This window comes from Ctenopharyngodon idella, chromosome 15 (assembly GCF_019924925.1).
Source record: "Ctenopharyngodon idella isolate HZGC_01 chromosome 15, HZGC01, whole genome shotgun sequence".
NCBI lineage: Eukaryota > Metazoa > Chordata > Actinopteri > Cypriniformes > Xenocyprididae > Ctenopharyngodon > Ctenopharyngodon idella.
In genome coordinates this window covers 22,969,807-22,990,159 of record NC_067234.1, presented here as the reverse complement: position 1 = coordinate 22,990,159, position 20,353 = coordinate 22,969,807, and the positions used below count along the sequence as shown (strand labels likewise).

The 20,353-nt window shown below is 36.3% G+C and overlaps 1 protein-coding gene across 1 annotated transcript in view; it reads left to right on the top strand.

Annotated features, from left to right (window-relative positions):
* Window positions 1-20,353, top strand: part of zgc:77784 (uncharacterized protein LOC402947 homolog) — a 61,518-nt gene that overhangs the window by 16,943 nt on the left and 24,222 nt on the right. The window contains exons 3-7 of the mRNA XM_051863504.1: window positions 5,083-5,240; window positions 7,041-7,161; window positions 7,254-7,392; window positions 8,574-8,701; window positions 19,135-19,259. Of these exons, the coding sequence (XP_051719464.1) occupies window positions 5,083-5,240; window positions 7,041-7,161; window positions 7,254-7,392; window positions 8,574-8,701; window positions 19,135-19,259 (671 nt within the window). The remainder of the gene's footprint in view (window positions 1-5,082; window positions 5,241-7,040; window positions 7,162-7,253; window positions 7,393-8,573; window positions 8,702-19,134; window positions 19,260-20,353) is intronic.

Here is a 20,353-nt window from a genome sequence, read left to right as displayed (position 1 = left end):
ATTAGCCATGAACCAAACCAACCAGCTACAAGGTGAATCACAGAATTACGTAAGGGATAATGTACATCCAGTCGGTTGTTAAAGCAGAATAAACCCTGACAGGGTGATCAGGATCTTGCCTCAGCCTGATGGGGTTTATTCTGAGATAAAAACCGGCTGGATGTACATTATCCCACTTATTACACGGCTACTTTCCACAAAAGTAAATAATTAGACACTAAATATTTTATTAGCTCTTTAAACGAAAAGCTTCCGCGGAGAGAGACGTTGCTAGCGTGGCAAGTTCAAACTAGACGGACATTTAAGGGATACAGTACAGTCACACCACTTATTAAACAGCATTTTGCCACATAAATAATAATGAGGATAAGAGATATTGATCTGAGATGAAACTGTTTTAAAATTGTACCTGTTTGTTATCTTATAATCCAACAGTGTACAAAACAATAGTCAAAAGATGGCAGCAGCTGCGTTTGTATGAAACAAGAGAGATATAATCCATGATACTGGATGGCATAATTAAATAACTGTACACAAAATATTGATTTGATGAGTTTAATATTTTATTAGCTCACCAAACACAAAACTTCGACGAAGAGAAATCGTTCCTAGCAAGCGTATAGCACTGCTGACTTGAGCCTGGATGAGCCTGTGTTATCTGTTTTCAGCGGTTGTTATCGGAGAATAACATACCGCTGCATGGCACGATTGGCCAATCAGAATCAAGTATTCCACAGAGCCGTGTAATAAAATCTTTTATTTAAAGCAAATTTTCATTTGAATTATTTCAAAATTTGACAAAAAGTTTAAGTTTAAGGCAAAATGCCTAAACATTTGAAGGATTAGTCCACTTTCAAATAAAAAATTTCCTGATAATTTACTCACCCCCATGTCATCCAAGATGTCCATGTCCTTCTTTCTTCAGTCGAAAAGAAATTATGGTTTTTAACGAAAACATTCAGAAAACATAAGGGTCTTATCTAGCGAAACGGTCGGTCATTTTCTTAAAAAAAATACAAATGTATATGCTTTATAAACACAAATAATCACCTTGCAAGCGGCTTCACCATTCTGCCTTCCGCGGCGCAGTTCCCTTTTTTTCCGTAAGTAGAATAGGGAAGGCGTAGGACATACAGCGTAAGCTTTTTGAAGAATACGGAAGGCGGAATGGCGAAGCACTTGCAAGGCGATCATTTGTGTTTATAAAGCATATACATTTGTATTTTTTTTTTTAAAAAAAAGACCAATCGTTTCACTAGATAAGACCTTTATTCTTCTGGTATCGTTTAAAGCCCTTTGAAGCTGCACTGAAACTAATTTTGACCTTCAACCGTTTGGAGACCACTGAAGTCCACTATAAGGAGAATAATCCTGGAATGTTTTCATCAAAAACCTTAATTTCTTTTCGACTGAAGAAAGAAGGATATGGACATCTTGGATGACATGGGGGTAAATTATCAGGAAATTTTTATTTGAAAGTGGACTAATCCTTTAAGTATTTTGAGAGAGTAGCGAGTGGGCGTGGGCGTTCCCTTCAAGGTGTTTTGGTGTGATTTGCTCACTACCACTCTCTGATTGGTCTAATTTTCTTCACAGCATCATGGGTAATGTAGTATTTCACCAGGAATTTTGCTGTTAAACACGATTCTTTGAAAAAAATACATTGAAATAATGGAAACTGATGGCTTTAACAAAAGCATATACCAATAAAACAATTAACAACTTCAGAGCTCACAACAGGTCTGCCTTTAAAGATTTACAAGTTATTGTTAAAATCAGTTTCCCTATGGAGAAAATTAATGGAATTTTTACATCCGGAACCCAACTGCTGTACTCTATAAGCTTTGTGAGGTAGGCTACACAGTGAGCTTAATTTACATACAGTCGAAAGGATACACATCTGCACTGAAAAAAATGAGAGTGGGCTAATTTAAACACATTTCCACCTGGATAAACTGGATTGCGAGTGATTGGTTAGTGAATAGGACGCAGGAAATACCATGGCACAACCGTTTAGTGATTTGTCACTAAGAATCTAAAATGTGAAGAAGGTTTGAGTAAACAAGAATGTGGCGGATTGTGTTTTTATTGTGGAGTGGTCAAGTTGGTTATGGCCAGGTTGGGTTCCCAGACTGACAGATGACCACTTAAAATACTAATGTGAGTCACTTACTGCCCACAGACAGACCCACACCATTTGTCCCAGCCTGAAAGATATGAATATTCATAGGCAGGAGATGAGCATGAGTTTAACTAACAAAGAAAATGGAGCACTCGCTGCTCTGGATCTCACCAATAACATGACATTTCAATGAATATTTATAAGTAATTATCACAAGTCATTGCATTTATAAAGGTCTGCCAAGTGACGGTGTACAGCCAGGACTCAGTATTACAGCAGAACTGCTGCAGAGGTCATATCATAATTATGAATCGATGGCTGAATTTATTTATGTGGAATCATTTTCATGCTTTACATTCTTCGGTTTCCTTTTACAGCCCACGACAGCTGAGATTACACCTTATAATTGAGGTGTTAATCGAAAAAATTCATCCACAAAGTGTTTGAGATAAGACGGCAAGATATTGCTGCCAGACTCGTGATTAATCTGTGGACATTGGCTTACGTTTTTATTACCAAAATGCATTTATATTTCACTGAGATGAGAATATGAATGGCATTTATTCTTGTATGTGTGTGTGAGGCTCTGTACCAGCCGCTGGTGAGAGTCTACAGCCCCGTAGGAGCTCACCCTTTGATGTAGGAAACTCAAAGGGCCCCCTGAGGCAGCTGCCATAGGGCAGGGGTCGCATTTTTAATCTGTCAATCATCACTGGGGATTTATGGGTAACTTTTCCTGCCATGCCAAGCAGCGGGGAATGCAGCATTCGCTCTCAGTGTGAAGGGTAGGCATAGAAAAGAAAAGGGGGCAGAGTTCACAGTGTTTGCCGTTAATACTGACGTTTAGTAAGGTCAACACAACCAGCCATTGTTGAATTTGGCTGTCTGCAGAGTTAAAGAGCTGGATTTTTGTTTTGCGAGACTTGTCCAAAACCTGGTGAGCTGCCTATTAATGGTGCATTTAAGTCCTCCTGGGAAGTTAGTATTTACAAGTTGGGAAGTCGTAATTGTGATGTCAAATGCGTTCAATTCACTTTGGTCACAGCAAGATGGCGAGTTACCTTTTGTTAAAAAAATTATTAATTTCAACAAATTTACCATCAACTACAATCCGTTGCGTCCACCATGTTTCTCATTGACATCCACCCAACTCGGAAACTGAAGAAAAAAAAAAGAAAGAAAATCAAAAGAAAGAAAAATGCATTGAACATGTAAATGCGATCTTTCGACATGACTTGAATGCACCATAAGATATCTTGTGTTAGCCGAATTTTAAAGCAACATCACACTATAGGGCTAGGTATTGAAACAATTTTCACAATTTAATTCGATTTCTATTCACATGCTTGCGATTCGATTTCGATTCGATTCAATATCAATTATTTTGGATGTAGTATTTCAGTTACAGTACATGGCAAATTTTCTAGAGGAAAAAAATCTCTCAACTAATGCTGTAAACTACCCATGGGAGTCAGTTAGTACTACATTACAATATTATTGAAGGTTAAATTAACTTATTTATATACAAACACTTAAATTACACTCAATGATGTTTTAATAAATAAAGTTTAGAATTACATAATCATATTTCTACTCCAATTCGTTTTTTTGAAATATAAACATTTAAATCGTGGCTGTCATAACTGATTTATTCAAACATGCATTAAATATTGAAGAACATTATAATGAATATGTAACGTGCATAGCTATATTTATCAGAATGCTGCTTTCTAGAGTTCACTTTTCTAGCTGACTAGCGAGTTTATGGTCACTGAATCTGTTTTTCTGAGGTAAATGTGACGTTACGTGACAATGTTTACAAGACGTTTATTGACGTCTTTCCGAGGTTGAAACACTGATTGAGCTATTACAAGAGACATGATACGGATTTCGGTAAGTTGTACTGTATCTTTAAACATACCTTCAGATGTTTATTCATGTTTATTTTCACACTGTAACTGGTATTAAAGCGGAGGAGAGGATGTTCACATGCGCTCCATGCTGCCGCTTCTCTTTAGCGATCTGTCACGCCACATTAAACAGCGCCAAAACGGTATTTATTTTTTGAATCTCATAATAAGATGGACGTCATTTGAAATCTGAGACTTTGCTTCATATCAAAAGTAACAAAGCACAAAGATTATTGTGATTTATTGGATGAGAGGCGCGCTACATGTTCTGTTCATTCATCAACTGAAAACAGACTAGACTAATCGATTCTTGGGATTTAAGATTCGATATCGGTTCGTAAAAATGAGAATCGATTAAAATTGAGAAATCGTTATTTTTTACCCAGCCCTATCACACTAGTTTTTTATTTTAAATTTCACATTTTTAGCATCATTACTCCAGTCTTCAGTGTCACATGATCCTTCAGAAATCATTCTAATATGCAGATTTACTGCTCAAGAAACATTTCTTACTATTGTCAGTGTTGAAAACTGCTGTCTGCTTAATATTTTTGTGGAAACCGTGATTCGTTTTTTTTAGGATTCTTTGAGGAGTATAAAGTTCAAAAGAACAGCATTAATTTGAAATGGGAAAATATTTATAACATTATATATGTCTTCACATATAAAATAAAAAATAAATAAATAAATTACTGCACCCAAACTTTTGAACGGTAGTGTAAATATTAGGGCAGCTCACTAGGTTTTGGAACAGACCCCCAGTCATGTCATGTCTCTTTTCTTTGGTCAATTATTCAGCTGTATTTAAATGTGAATGTGTTGTCATGAAAACACTTTATAATTGATAAGATGAGAAAGCCGAGGCATTACATGCAGGAAGGAGCACAGGAGATTTGAGGACAGGAGCTGAGAAAAAGCGAAGACGCCTCATTTATCTCTGACTCACAATTCCCCAGTTCCTCAATGAATATCCATGAATAAACACCTCACACAGGGGAGCACAAACAAAAACATAAACATAGAGCTAACACTTCTCTCAATCTCCCATAGTTCTCAGGGATGATTTCCGCCAGCCTCCCAATGACGTGGTGGTGGCAGCCGGAGAACCTGCTGTGCTGGAGTGCGTCCCTCCCAGGGGTCACCCCGAGCCCACTGTTTCCTGGAAGAGGAACAATGTTCGTGTCAATGACAAGGATGGCAGGATCTCTGTGAGTCAATAGCAGAAAGTGCAATGTTGGCACAGGAGTGATGATTAGGTTGCAGTGTAGCAGTGACATCACTCTGCCCCTCTGCAACCAGTATCGACTGGAACATAAATCAGTGTACTTAGTCATGTCCTGTTCTCCACCAACAAATGACATCACTGCCAAAAACAAATTGAGTGTATGTAAATGAAAGGTGCACTTTAGTCATTTTTTATGTTTATGTTGTGCTGGTTACCAGTGTTGAAAACACTAAAACTATTAAAATTAGTTTTTGTTAAGTAAAAAAAATAAATAAATAAATAAATAAAATATAAATATTAGATGAAAAACTTAGAAATTAAAAAAATTTGAAATAAATAAGTTTAATAAGTTAAAATTCCAAATTTACTAAAACTAAAATAAAAATAAATTAAAGGTAAAAAAAAAAAAAAACTAATAAAAAATGTCACAGGCACGTAACAAAATGACTACAACTTAAACTAAATTTAAAATGAAAATTTAAAATATAAAAAGAAAAGCTAATTCAAAATATATAATAGTATATAAATAATACTAAAATAAAATAAAACCAGGCTTCTGAAATGAGTCTTCATGTCATGTATGTGTACATATTTGTAAAAAAATATTAATAATTTCAGTAACACTTTACAGTAAGGTTCATTAGTTAAACATTAGTTAATGTATTAACTAACATGAACTAACCATGAGCAATACATTTGTTACTGTATTTACTAATCTTCGTTAACGTTAGTTAATGAAAATACAGTTGTTTGTTGTTTGTTCATGTTAGTTCACAGTGCATTAACTAATGTTAACAAGATTTTAATAGTGTATTAGTACATGTTGAAATTAACATTAACAAAGATTAATAAATGCTGTAGAAGTGCAGTTCATTATAGTTCATGTTAACTAATGTTAAAGGGTTAGTTCACCCAAAAATGAAAATTTTGTCATTAATTACTCACCCTCATGTCGTTAAGACCACACCCGTAAGACCTTCGTTAATCTTCGGAACACAAATTAAGATATTTTTGTTGAAATCCGATGGCTCAGTGAGGCCTCCATAGCCAGCAATGACATTTCCTCTCTCAAGATCCATTAATGTACTAAAACCATATTTAATATCAATACCATATCAATTCATGTGAGTACAGTGGTTCAATATTAATATTATAAAGCGACAAGAATATTTTTGGTGCGCCAAAAAAACCCAAAATAACAACTTATATAGTGATGGCCGATTTCAAAATATTTCTGAAATCACGTGACTTTGGCGCTCCGAACCGCTGATTCGACACATTCGAAATCGGCCGTCACTATATAAGTCGTTATTTTGGTTTTTTTTGACGCACCAAAAATATTCTCGTCGCTTTATAATATTAATATTGAACCACTGTACTCACATGAACTGATTTAAATATGTTTTTAGTACATTAATGGATCTTGAAGGAGGAAGTGTCATTGCTGGCTACAGAGGCCTCACTGAGCCATCGGATTTCAACAAAAATATCTTAATTTGTGTTCCGAAGATGAATGAAGGTCTTACGGGTGTGGAACGGCATGAGGGTGAGTAATAAATGACAGAATTTTTATTTTTGGGTGAACTAACCCTTTAACTAATGAACCTTATTGTAAAGTGTGGTATGTGTTAAACCTTTTTTTTTATAGAGGAATAAATTACACCTTAAACTGATTTTATTCAATTCAAGAAGATATTAATGAATATTTTTCAAGCCGTTTTCAAGTCATGTTAAATGATGATATGGAGATATGTGTGATTTTTGTTTTTTTTCTTTTCTTCAGATGCGTGGTGGTAAGCTGATGATTTCTCACACCCGGAAAAGTGACGCAGGCATGTATGTGTGCGTGGGCACCAATATGGTGGGCGAGAGAGACAGTGATCCAGCCGAACTTGTTGTGTTTGGTAAGTTCAATTTCATGGCTAGTTTTTCTTTTGGTTTCACAAAAGGGTTAAAATAAGCACTCTGTGATGTCTCTGTGTAATTGTGGGAGCAGAGAGGCCAGTGTTCATCCGCAGACCTGTGAATCAGATCGTTTTGGCTGAGGAGACTGTTGACTTCTTGTGCGAGGTTCATGGAGACCCGGCTCCGACAGTCCGCTGGAACAGAGACGAGGGAGAACTACCACGGGGGAGGCAAGACTCTGCTTATAAACATTTGTGATGAGCTTTCCGTTATAGTTCAGTTAGAGAAGGAGAATGCTCAATAAACTTCAAACCGTGATGTAACCTTGTATACACATACTCCATTCAAAAAGAGGAATAATACATACAACAAAACATTAGAGGTAGTTCAGCCAAAAATGAAAATTCTGTCATCATTTACTCACCCAAATGTCATTCCAAACCCATTAGGTTTTCATTCATCTTCAAAAGTCAAATGATAGACTTCTGTTGCTCCATTTAAAGTCCGTTCCACTAAAACTTAATGAAGTTCATACTGTAAGTTCATTAAGACTTTGTCAGCCGGTAAGGTTGAGCTTCCATTTAACATATCTGATGTTATACACAATATGTAATATGATAATTACATTTAAATATATTTAAAAACTGAAAATTATATAACCAACATTAAGTTTGAAATTTTTGTGGTAATAATTTGTTGGCAGCAGCTGGGGGTGATTTGGGTTATCTCATCTTCTCAGACTAGTTTACTATGAAAGGTAATGTATTGTATTACTATAATTTGCATTTAGTCTGAGCCATGGTGTAGTGGTTAGCGCATGTTGGCGCTTATGTAGGAGATTCAGGTTCAGATCTGGGAAGGAGGAGACTTACTACTTCTAACATACACAAAAATGTATGTTAGAAACTGCAATGCTCAATATAGCACCTATAGAAATGGAGTTTTATAGTGTGATTTCAGCTAGTGATACAAAACTTGATACCACTGTTGTCAGATTTTACTGGCAATATGGCATATGTTATTTAAATTAAAGCTTAGCCAACAGTTTTAAAGATTTCAGGCTTCACCCATTCAAATATATTGCTGCAGTTGTATGACTAATGATGGCCGCCCATTGAACTGACTTGTGTCTTGATCCAATTCGCATTCTCTCCCCAAATAGTTTTCTGTCTTCTCTCTTTACTGTCCAAAAAAAGTGGAAAAAGCCACAAGAATAAAATATAATTAGTGTTTCATAGAGTTTGGGGCACAGTACAGTGCAGTACAATGGCATATATGGTGGAGTCACATAGACATGTCCTCTCAGAAAGTGGAAGGATATAGACAGGATGTAGGAGAAAGGTGTGATGACTGTTCAATCTGCTCTCTTCATGGACAACCTCTGTCACTTTTCACCTTCTCGGCCGAATAGATTTGAGATCCGTGGTGACAACAGCCTGCATCTGATGAGGGTCAGAGCGGAGGACGAGGGCACTTACACGTGTGTCACCGAAAACAGCGTAGGCAAAACCGAAGCCTCCGCCGTGCTGCAGGTCCATGGTAAGACACGCATGCATGCATTCTCAGCCTTTTACACGTGTGTCGACACACATCACAGCACACATGAAATATGAATCACAAAGAAGCGAGATGATATTCTTAGCTTCATGCATATGTTGTTGCTCATCTCCATTAAACAGACCTCACCGCAGCCATTTGAACCTGTCAGATGCAATCAGTCTGATCTGTGTGAAGTCACATGGAAGAGTTTATTAGCTCCTCTGTTGCTGCTTAAATGTTAGCTCTGTTCTACCTAGTGAGCTGCTTCATTGCCTACATACGCAGCTGACATAAAATCCCAAAGTTTTGACATGAACATTTGGCGTACAGCCCAACATATTTATTGTTGCATCGTCATGTGACTAGTGTTGCCAAGTCTGCGGTTTTCCCACGGAATTGGGCTACTTTTACACTGTTGCCGCAGGTTGTTTTTCATGTCTGCAGGGTTGAAGCGACCCTAAATAACATGATATTTAGCCACTGGAATGTGAATTTTACCAGGGGAACCCCGCCAAAAACGTGGATATTACCCCCTAAAATGCTATTTTTACCAGGGACCCCGGCGATTAGGCTAGTTTTGAGTAGCAATTGGGTGGGTTTTGTTGTTAAAATCTGGCAACCCTGCATGTGACCTACAGAATCAGTTGACTTGCTTCACTGCCATTCACAAATCCTCTCTCGTGGCCTCATGGGGATAGTAAAGTGTCCGTTGGTTGCGCACTTCAGAATTTTTACGTAAGTAGTAGGTGATCCAGGTACTTTTCAGCTGCTGTTTTATGAATACTGTGAATTCGGACACACTACTTGGCTCACACACTGTTGTTTACCTACTACGTAGTATGGAACTAGGCATATTAGGACACAGGGATCGCCTGTGCTATTTGTTTACAGAAGTTACGAGTCATAAAAATCTCTTAACCACCTCAACCAAGCATTTGTCAATGTGGGAATCTGTTGTTGTTGCAGTACAACAACAACAGTATTTTGTTGTTGTTCCCTCTGTTTGTGTCAATGACACAAAGTGCAACTCACACTGTAAGCATACCCTAGCGTACACGTAAAAACCAAAGTATACTTTTCTGCTTAAGGTGGCATCCTCACTGTCATGGAAGTGACTGATTTGGAAACCTCTACATAGGCAGCAAAACAAAGCACAACACAAATAGCGAGAGACTCGATTTGACGAGACAACGCAATACTGAAATACGTATAAAAAATACTTCTAATGCACAGACATTTGCTACAAAAAAGATTTTTTAATTAGACTGAACTATTTTCCTTGATACTTTTCAGTATTGAATGAAACATACAATTTAAAATACAAAAAATTTACATGTCACGTCAGCCATCTTGGATTTACCTTTTCTCTGAGCTTGTGTGAAGAACGCACCTATGAATCCTTAAAGGGATAGTTCACTGTATATCAATTCCTGTGTGTGCATTTTAAAGGTGCGGTAAGTAGATTTTGAACAACGCTGTTGATATTGTTGATATTTGAAATCAACCCAAACAAACCTACCCCTCTCTTCATTGCTCCGCCTCCAAAACTCACACTCCAATCCCAACCACCATGCTGGTCTCTAACCCCGGCCCAATCACTGTTGGTAGGTGAGGCGAGTGCACTATCAATGACGCTAAACACCTCATTCTCTAGCAGTCATCAGTGTGCAGTGGTTTAAGTGCAAAACTCTCACTATCTGGCCACTGTTACACACGCAATGCAAGAGTGGATGCAAGAGTGGATGACGCACAACAAAATGCTTAACGAAAAAAAAGGACAGATGATGAATGAACGACAAGGAAGCACAAAAAATGAACATACAGTACACAAGAGTAAATACAAAGTGTTCGTTGTTAGTCGCAAACAGCACAGCAGCTCCAGACAATCAAAACCCAGTGTACTCACATGAGTAGGGGGAATCATAGCAGCCTCCGTGTCTGTTTCCAGGCCTTCCCGCTTAGCTCTCTCCAGCACTGGAAAGCTTTTCTAATATAAACGTGGTCCTAAAGCGCTTGCCCAGTCATAAACCTTAATTCCAGTGATATTCTTTTGAGCTTTTGTATTGTGTCCCATCTCTCGTTCTGCAGTTTTTTTTTCTTATTTTCAAATCTCCCTCTTGCTCGTTCTCTCTCTTCTCAACCGTCATACGCCCCCTAATGCTGATTGGTTAGACATCTGTTGTTGGTGTCGGCCCGACTAACTTCCAAACAGTTTTTGAAATTCTACTGAGTCCCCCTTTAATGTGATTTTTAAACCATTCAAGTGCAAGAAGACTTAAAGGAGAACTCAATTCAGCACTCGTGCACTATTTTCTGTGCTGCGCACATTTCCAAGCGTGCACAAAAAAACACCTCTCATATAGTGTGTGAATACCGAATTTAGTTCTCTCTCGCATCTTCTTGCTCTTGAATGGACAAATACACACAAAATTATCAAAATATCCTCGTAAACAGTCACACAGTTCCTTGTGTCAGCATTCTTTAAGCTGATGATTTTTGTTCATTGTAAGATTTGTAATCAGTAGGCAGAATTGGATTAAATCGCTAAAATGGTTTAACGATACCGAACCCTAAAGGAGACCAAATGTTGTTTTGAGCTTCATTGAATTTCATTGTATTTCATTGACAAAAACAGCTGAAACATTCTTCAAAATATATATCTTCTTTTGTGTTCTACTGAAGATAGAAAAACATACAGGTTTGGAACAGCATGAGGGTGAGTAAATGAAGGGAGAATTTTCTACTTAGGCGGATCACTATGTTTTGGAACTATGCGGAGCTTATGTTAAAGCGTGTGGATTACTGTATCTGACAGCTGTTATAGAGACGGTGTGCTTTAGCAAACTGGCGGAGTGCAGAGGCAGTGTTAATAGAACGTGGCAAAATGTGTGCTTGCGTGTGTGTAGAAATGAGAGAGAGAAAGACTGAGCAAGAAAGAACTGGATGGGAATCTAACTGGCACAAGCCGGGGGAAGCAGCTGTAGCAGACCTGATTCAATTCATCCTCCAGTTATTTTGCCAGTCTGAATTAAGATGAGACCAAGCAACTCTGCCTCCATCTCCTGCCTACTGCCTCCTTTTTCTGCCTCACTCTCTCTCTTTCTCTCTCCATTTTCTGACTCAGGGCCATTTTCTTGATGTTTCATTTGTGAATTTTCTGTCTCATTTGCCTTGATGTTTTGTTGCCCTTCATCATTTCATCCTTACCAACCTTTCCTTCCCCTTCACTGCATGCTGCCGCATCTCACAAGGTGGCAAAGGCAGGCTGTTTTATGTCTGATGCTTTGCATTGTGGGTGTGATAGAAATGTGTTTGAATGCTTCAAAAAGACATTTTAAGTCATTACTGTGATACTGCCATTAGATTAATGGGAATTTCATAGCTCAAATAAGGAGTTTAAAGCAGCTGCTTAACATTTATATAATTGAAACAACTGTTTTAAAAGAGAGAGAGACTACTCCATTTTATAACTGAAGTGATTGTTTTACATTTTTAGGAATCACATGCAAATTTTACATTTATATTCATATATTTGGCAGACACTTTTATCCAAAACAACTTACAGTACAATGCATTTAAGCAGAACATTTTATCAGTAGCTAGCATTACCTGGATATCAAACTTGTGTCATCCTCTACAAGTTGAGTTGTGAGGATTTTGAGACTGAATTTAGTTGATGTGCCATCATCTCATATTATTGAAAAATGGTGTAAAATAGAGGTAAAAATTAGGAGCTTTTGAAATGTGGCTTATTAATTAGTCCACATGCTTTACCACATTAATTTGTGGCACCCTTGTTTTTGACGCTAATTGGATTTGTGAATTTTACCAATCCTGTTCCCACACATCTCTACATTTCCTTTGCTCTCTCTCACTGTCTATATCAGTAAAAGTAAAAAAAAAAAAAAAGCCATTAAAATAAAAAAAATTACTAGCAGCTACACAAAATAATTATATATTTAGCACATGGAAACAGAATCCAAAATGACTGTTTTGTCATACCTGTCAATGGTGAGTAAAATGAGAAAATGTGCTTTTTTTTTTCTAGCATATTTGTGACAAACACTATGTGGAATATTCCTTACATGAATCCACCGAAACTAAAATATGAGAAACAAAATCCCAACGTGTTGTTTTTTGTGTTACCCACAGCCTCACTTGACATGAGCCAGTATCCATCTCTCAGTAGAACTGCTCTTGTCACAAATATCAGGATTTCACTCCTCACATTTTCTTTTTGTGGATTAACGTGAAAAATATTCCACATATGTGGCTATAATTCTTACAGATTTACAAATGCATTTTGCTGCAGTTTAATGCAAAAGTTTCCAGCTGCTTGTGAGTAACTCATTTTATTTACTCTCCAAAACTGGTTTTACTCACTTGGACAGTGTTAAAGGGTTAGTTCTCTCAAAAATGAAAATTCTGTCATTTATTACTCACCCTCATGTCGTTCCACACCCGTAAGACCTTCATTCATCTTCAGAACACAAATTAAGATATTTTTGATCAAATCCAATGGCTCAGTGAGGCCTGCATTTACAGCAAGTTAATTAACACTTTCAGATGACCAGAAAGCTACTAAAACATATTTAAAGGGGATCCCTTTTTTAAGAGATGTAAAATAAGTCTCTGATGTCCCCAGAGTGTGTATGTGAAGTTTTAGCTCAAAATACCCCACAGAGATTTTTTTATAACATGTTGAAATTGCCACTTTTTGGGGTTGAGCAAAAACGCGGCATTTTAGTGTGGGTCCCTTTAAATGCAAATGAGCTGTTGCTCCCGGCCTAAGAGGGCGGAGCTTAAAGAACCGATGCTCAGAGTTTCGGTGACAAAACAATCTCACACACTAATAATGTCAGAAACTCTCTGAAGCTGTTTAGTTCGAATCGGAGTCTGAAAATGATGCCTACAGAGCCAGAGAATATATGCTGCATGGAGACAGAACAGGTATAGTTTAGTTTAATTGCATTTATATCTTATGTTGTCATCTTGCTTTTATCCACTATTAGTACGAGCCTGTTGTAGCGAACCCGTCCGAATAAAAAAAAAAGTATTGGGTGGATCTTTACCATTATAGGCTGGTTGTTTACACACACTGGACACACATCTGTGTTCAAACACCTTAAAAAGTGAATTTTGCATAATAGGTCCCCTTTAAAACAGTTCATGTGACTACAGTGGTTCAACCTTAATGTTATGAAGTGACGAGAATACTTTTTGTGCACCAAAAAAAAACAAAATAGCGACTTTATTCCACAATATCTAGTGATGGGTGATTTCAAAACACTACTTCATGAAGCTTCGAAGCTTTACGAATCTTTTGTTTCGAATCAGTGGTTCGGAGCATGAAAGTCACGTACATTTCAGTAAATGAGGCTTTGTTACGTCATAAGTGTTTGGAAATTTCAATGGTTCATGTGACTTTGGCAGTTTGATACACGCTCCGAACCTCTGATTCGAAACAAAAGATTCGTAAAGCTTCGAAGCATCATGAAGCAGCGTTTTGAAATCGCCCATCAATACATATTGTTGAATAAAGTTGTTATTTAGTTTTTTTAGCGCACAAAAAGTATTCTCGTTGCTTCATAACATTAAGGTTGAACCACTATAGTCACATGAACTGTTTTAAAGATATCTTTAGTAGCTCTCTGGGCAATTGAAAGTGTAAAATAACTTGCTGTCAATGGAGGCCTCACTGAGCCATCAGATTTTGATCAAAAATATCTATAATATATTTGTGTTCCGAAGATGAACGAAGGTCTTACAGGTGTGGAACGACATGAGGGTGAGTAATTAATGACAGAATTTTCATTTTTGAATGAACTAACCCTTTAAGTTTGGACCCTGATCATCAGTTAATACACAGTAATTATTTTCTTTTCAGGAACTTAGTTAAGTGTATTCAGTCTGTCAACATTCACTTCCTGTGTGGTGTTATGAGAACACCTGTGCTCATATGAGATTGACAGGGCCTGTGGCTGTCAGGGGAACGCTGTCTTCTCTGATCCTCTCAGCAGATGTTTGTTGCCTTCTAGCCTAACATTTTCCCAACATACCAGGGAGCAAAGCCACGGCATCAGTGACTTAACTCGCTGAAGATTACGACTGACCACATACATCTGCTGTTTTTACACTTGTCAGACAAGTGTACACGATGAGCGTCCATGTGCACGAGAGCTTTTACCAAGCCCAACAACAAAATACCCATTGGATGAGTCATGAGTCAAACGCATCCTCATTCACTGGATCATCTCAAATGTGCCCTGGATTAAAAACAGGAAATGGTGCATTTTAATTCTATGGCTTTTAAAGGGATAATTTACCCAAAAATGAAAATTCTGTCATCAGTTACTCACCCTTCATGTCATTCCAAACCCGTAAGACTTTTGTTCACTTTCAGAATGCTTGAGTTTCCGTTTACCAAATATGTACGTTCGCTGATCAATGTTTATATGTGAATAAAATCTTAAATTAAACCTGTTCATCATATAAAGTGATCGTGCCTCTTCAGAAGACTTGGATTTAATGCTCAATTCATATGGATTTTGTCTATGATCTCTTTTATGAATTTTTTGAAGTGAGTTTTGTGTGAATAGACTTTCAGTGGAGGGACAGAAATCTCCCAGATTTGATCAAAAATATCTTTATTTGTGTTCCGAAGATGAACAAAAGTCTTATGGGTTTGGAACGACATGAGGGTGATTAATTGACCACTGAATTTTCATTTTTGGGTGAACTAACCCTTTAAAGGGACATTTCTCACAAAAATGAAAATTCTGCCATCATTTATGAGGTTACAAACCTGAATGAATTTCTTTCTTCTGTGGAGTTCAAAACAAGAAGTGTTTTTTGTCCAAACAATGAGTCAATGAGTCAATCAAATATAGTTTTAACCTGTTAACTGTTAACACTTTTTTTTTTTTTTTTTTTTTAGTATACACATGAAAATGCATTATCCAAACTTAAATAGTTGTAAGTCAAGAATGCTCTGGAATATAGACATAAGGCTTTATCCAAATTTTAGGTTGATATCTCAAAAAATGAGCTTTCAGTAAGATTTTGTTTGGGCGCAGTACCAAACTTCTTCACTAGATGACAACCAAGCTCCATTACTGACCATATAACCTCCATTTCCATATATGGTTTGAGTGATCTGAACCATATATTTCCATAATTTTCATACAATTTATGAAGTAGACATCCTATATAGAAGTAATATGGGAAGTCTGGCAGAATTTGATATGAATTCAACCTCTAATAAACACATAAAAACAACATGTATGTGTGTTATAGCTCGCCGCCACATCACAAATGGCGAATCTGTTTTTTTTTTCTACATATATATATATATATATATTTAAAACATTTTCAGACCTTTTTTTCTAAAAAAATTGAATGGATGTTATCTTTTGAACTTTTGAACAAACTGGTTTCTACCAATCTTTTATGATTTTTCATGTTCATCGCTATTTCAAAATAAAGGTCTTATGAGTATGAAAATATTCTTGTTGCAAATTGATAGATTACTGCTCCTCTGTAATTTATTTTGAAAGTCATGAAAACTAGAGATTGTAAGTTTTCAAATGATATATAGTTTGTCAAGATTAGTTTAGGTTTAGTATAGGATATTACTGTTTTTAAATATGTAATGGCTGTAGGCCCACCAGTGGGCCGGTGACACTTTAACAGGTTAAAGCAGCTTTACAGAAAATGCATGTCTACATTACAATTTAGAATGATCTGTTATTGTTATTCCAGTTGACTTTCATTGTATGGACAAATGAGACATTTTTAAAAATATCTTCTGTTCCTTCAAGGCTCCAGAATGTCATTCTACACAGAAGCATTTCTTTAACTCATTATTTCAGTCCCTAAAGCTGACATACATACATACAAGTCATGCTGTCGCATGGGAGTTGTCACCTGCAGAAGCATTCAGTAGCTCCGTTAGCCCAGAGCCACTTTTCCCCACACTATTATTCTCCTCCGGTTTTAGTGATCTTTGTCAGCTTCTCGTCATGAGCTGTTATTTGTGTAGGAGCTTGTAGCCCCGTCAGAAAAAAATGTGAAAATGGAGAAACAACACGGATGAGTCAGATCTCTCGCTTTCTCCCTGTCTGCTTTTCACGCTCTCATACGCCTTCTCTCACTTGAGTCTGGTGTACAAACCTACTGTGAAGTTTCTGAACAGCAGGGTAGCGGTCTGGTTATCTAAACAAAGACACACAGCTCTGAGCCCAGCGCCGTACAAAAAAATGGGCGGGAAATGGCTGATGGATAACGCCGGTGGTTCTGTTTGGCTTTCAGAGCGATAAACCAAGCAGTAGCCACCTCAAACACTGCAGTTAAAAACAGATGTTTTTCGATACCGTGCATCCGCCGCTGTCCCAGCATGAGCCACGGACTCCAGCATCGGAATCTGCTTTGCAGTCACAACTAATTACTTGCTTTAATCTGGGCTGAGTGGAGACTCTATATGTTTTAATCCGACGGCTCTCACACTAATGTGCAAATCACAGAGCTGATGAGCCACAGAAGACAGCACTTAACTGATAAGTGATTTAAAATACTGAGAAAAGCACTTCATTTTTTCATAGAGTGGGTTATTCTAGATGGCATTTAGTGAGGGTTAACTTCAGTCAAACTTAAGTTCAAGTGGGATTCGTGATTGTCGCATCGTGATAGGAAATGCATCACAAATGATGTGTCTTCAGCTTCTCAATTGTTTCTGCTAGAAAGCTATGAGACTTAAAAAACAAAACAAACTGAAAGGTGTTTCTCACAAAACAACTCAAACTGAATGTGATTTTAACAGTGAAATATTGTAAAAACGCTACGGAAAAAAATTGTAAATAGGTTAACAGTAAGTTCCAGTACTATATACAGGGAAAAACTGTAAAAGCTCTTACCAGACATTTTATGTAATTTTCACAGTAAAATGCTGTGAATTTTTAGAAGTAAAAAAGAACAAATCAATGTATAATTTACAGTCAAAAACTGTAAACTGATATTCCCACAATTCCCTGTGTGACACTCCAAATTTGAAAGTATTTTGTTTAAAAAATCATGTTTCTTAATAGTTTTTGTTATCAGTTATGTACATTAGGGTTTTATGTTACATCTTCTGTTGTTTAATGAATGTTTATTGCATTATGTAAGTGTTGTGGGTTACCATGATGGTGTTTTGCGTTTGCGTGAATGACTCTTTGCACCCTCTTTACATTCGTATATACTTCAGCTCGTGGAAAAGCTATTTATGATGAACTCTGATTCTTCATGTGGCTTTCTCTTTTACCACCTGCATTATTATGGTGGTTGTCAGTATATGTTAAAGGTACAAAACAGATTTTAGTAGTAGTGTGCATTGTTGAATTTACTTGTTTACATTCAAATTTTCTTGTTTGTAAATTACAGTTTTATACTGTAAAATTGACAGTTTGTTCTGTAAATGTGTTTACAGTTTTTCTGTATTTTTTACAAAATTATTCTGGCAACCACAGCTGCCAAAATTATTTTGTAAAAACTACGGAATATTTTTTACAGTGTGCGTGCCAGTAAATTAAGCCAAATCTTGGTTGTCTGATGTATCCTTTTGGATTGGAAACTGATTTTAAGGTGTTGTTACCTGTTGTTACTATTAGCATAGTTCTAGTTCATAGTCCTGAGACATTTGCTTGGGTCTTCTACTTCACAGATGTTTCTCTTGAGAAAAATGCCTAACCTTTTCTAGAACTTTCAGAATGTTTCTCAGCAGTGCCACAAACTGCTCATACTTGGCATTTGCTGAGATGCCAAAGTCTTCAATGATTTCATTTCATAATATTTCTTATGAAATTCTTTCTCTACCAAATTATCTGGACTATGCTATTCATGTTAATATTATAGCTTTGGCCTTTAGTGAATATCAGCATTTGTCTCATTTGTTTATGTATTTTAATTTGACGATAAAATTATGATATACACCCCCATTTAAATGTTTGGGGTTTAGTAAATACTTTTTTTTTTTTCAATATTTCATAAAATATCTAACTATTCTTTTACAGTAAAAACAGTAATATTAACAGTGTTGTTATTGTCTTTAATTTCTATTGAATGTAGTTTAAAATGTAATTTATTTCTGTAATGTAAAGACAGCATTTATTTGAAATGAAAATCTTTTGTAAAATTATAAATGTCTTTACTGTCACTTTTGATCAGTTTAATGCATACTTGCTGAATAAAAGTATTAATTTAAAAAAAAAAAAAAAAAAAAAAAAATCATACTCACCCCAGACTTTTTCCTAATTTCACTTCTAAATTTGTTATTAAGAGCTTGTCATATTTTTTTTTGTCCTTCCTCCGATATCTGTAAAGCAAAAAGGACAAACATACAGGAAAATCAGCATTTGTAAATTCACTAACCAGCCCCATTTGGTTCTTTATGGTCTCAGTGCCTCCGCAGATTGATGTACGTCCCCTGGATCAAGTCGCTGTTCAAGGACGGACCGTCACTTTTCAGTGTGGCACCCAGGGAAACCCTCTTCCAGCAGTTTTCTGGCAGAAAGAAGGCAGCCAGGTGAGTGTGCAATTTATGCTTAATACCTACAGTATTAACCAACCAAACCATATGTGACCCTGGACCACAAAACAAGTCATAAGGGTCAATATTTCGAAATTGAGATTTATACATCATATGAAAGTTAAATAAATAAGCTTTCCATTGATGTATGGTTTGTTAGGATAGGATCATATTTAGTCAAGATACAACTATTTGAAAATTTGGAATCTGAGGGTGCAAAAAAATACAAAAATATTGAGAAAATAGCCTTTAAAGTTGTCCAAATGAAGTCAGCAATGCATATTACTTACAAAAATAATTTTTTGATATATTTATGGTAGGAAATTTACAAAATATCTTCATGGAACATGATCTTTACTTAATATCCTAATGATTTTTGGCATAAAAGTAAAATATTATTCATGATTTATTCATATTATTCACGATAATTTTGACCCATACTATGTATTGTTGGCAATTGCTACAAATTTACCTGTGCGACTTATGACTGGTTTTGTGGTCCAGGGTCACATATGTTGTGCTCAAACATGCAGTGAAACTCTATAGGTCTGTCCCATTTTGTATGGTTTCGTATTGAACTCAGGCTAGATAACATGCTAAAGCTAGTGGCAACACCAAAATATTTTCTCAAAATGTACACCAAATATTAAGCAGCACATAATAATGATAATAATAATTTTAATAAGATTTTTTGAGCACCAAATCAGCATATTATTTCTGAAGGATCGTGTGACACTAAAGACTGGAGTAATGATGCTGAAAATTCAGCTTTGCCATCACAGAAATAAATTACATTTTATAGTATATTAAACCGTTATTTTCAGTTATTTTAATAGTATTTTAATGTTTTTACTGTATTTTTTGATTAAATAAATACTGCCTTGGTGAGCTTAAGACAAAAAATCTTTTGGATGGTAGTTTATGTACTGTACAGACTAAATTACCATTTGAAATTCATGCAGTATATACAGTCAAGTACATACTGTATAGTTCAAGTACACACTCTTTTGTAAATGATTTTATATGCAGCTTATGAGATGGCTCAGCATTGTCACTCAATAATCTAATACTTCTCTGAATGTCATGCGTGG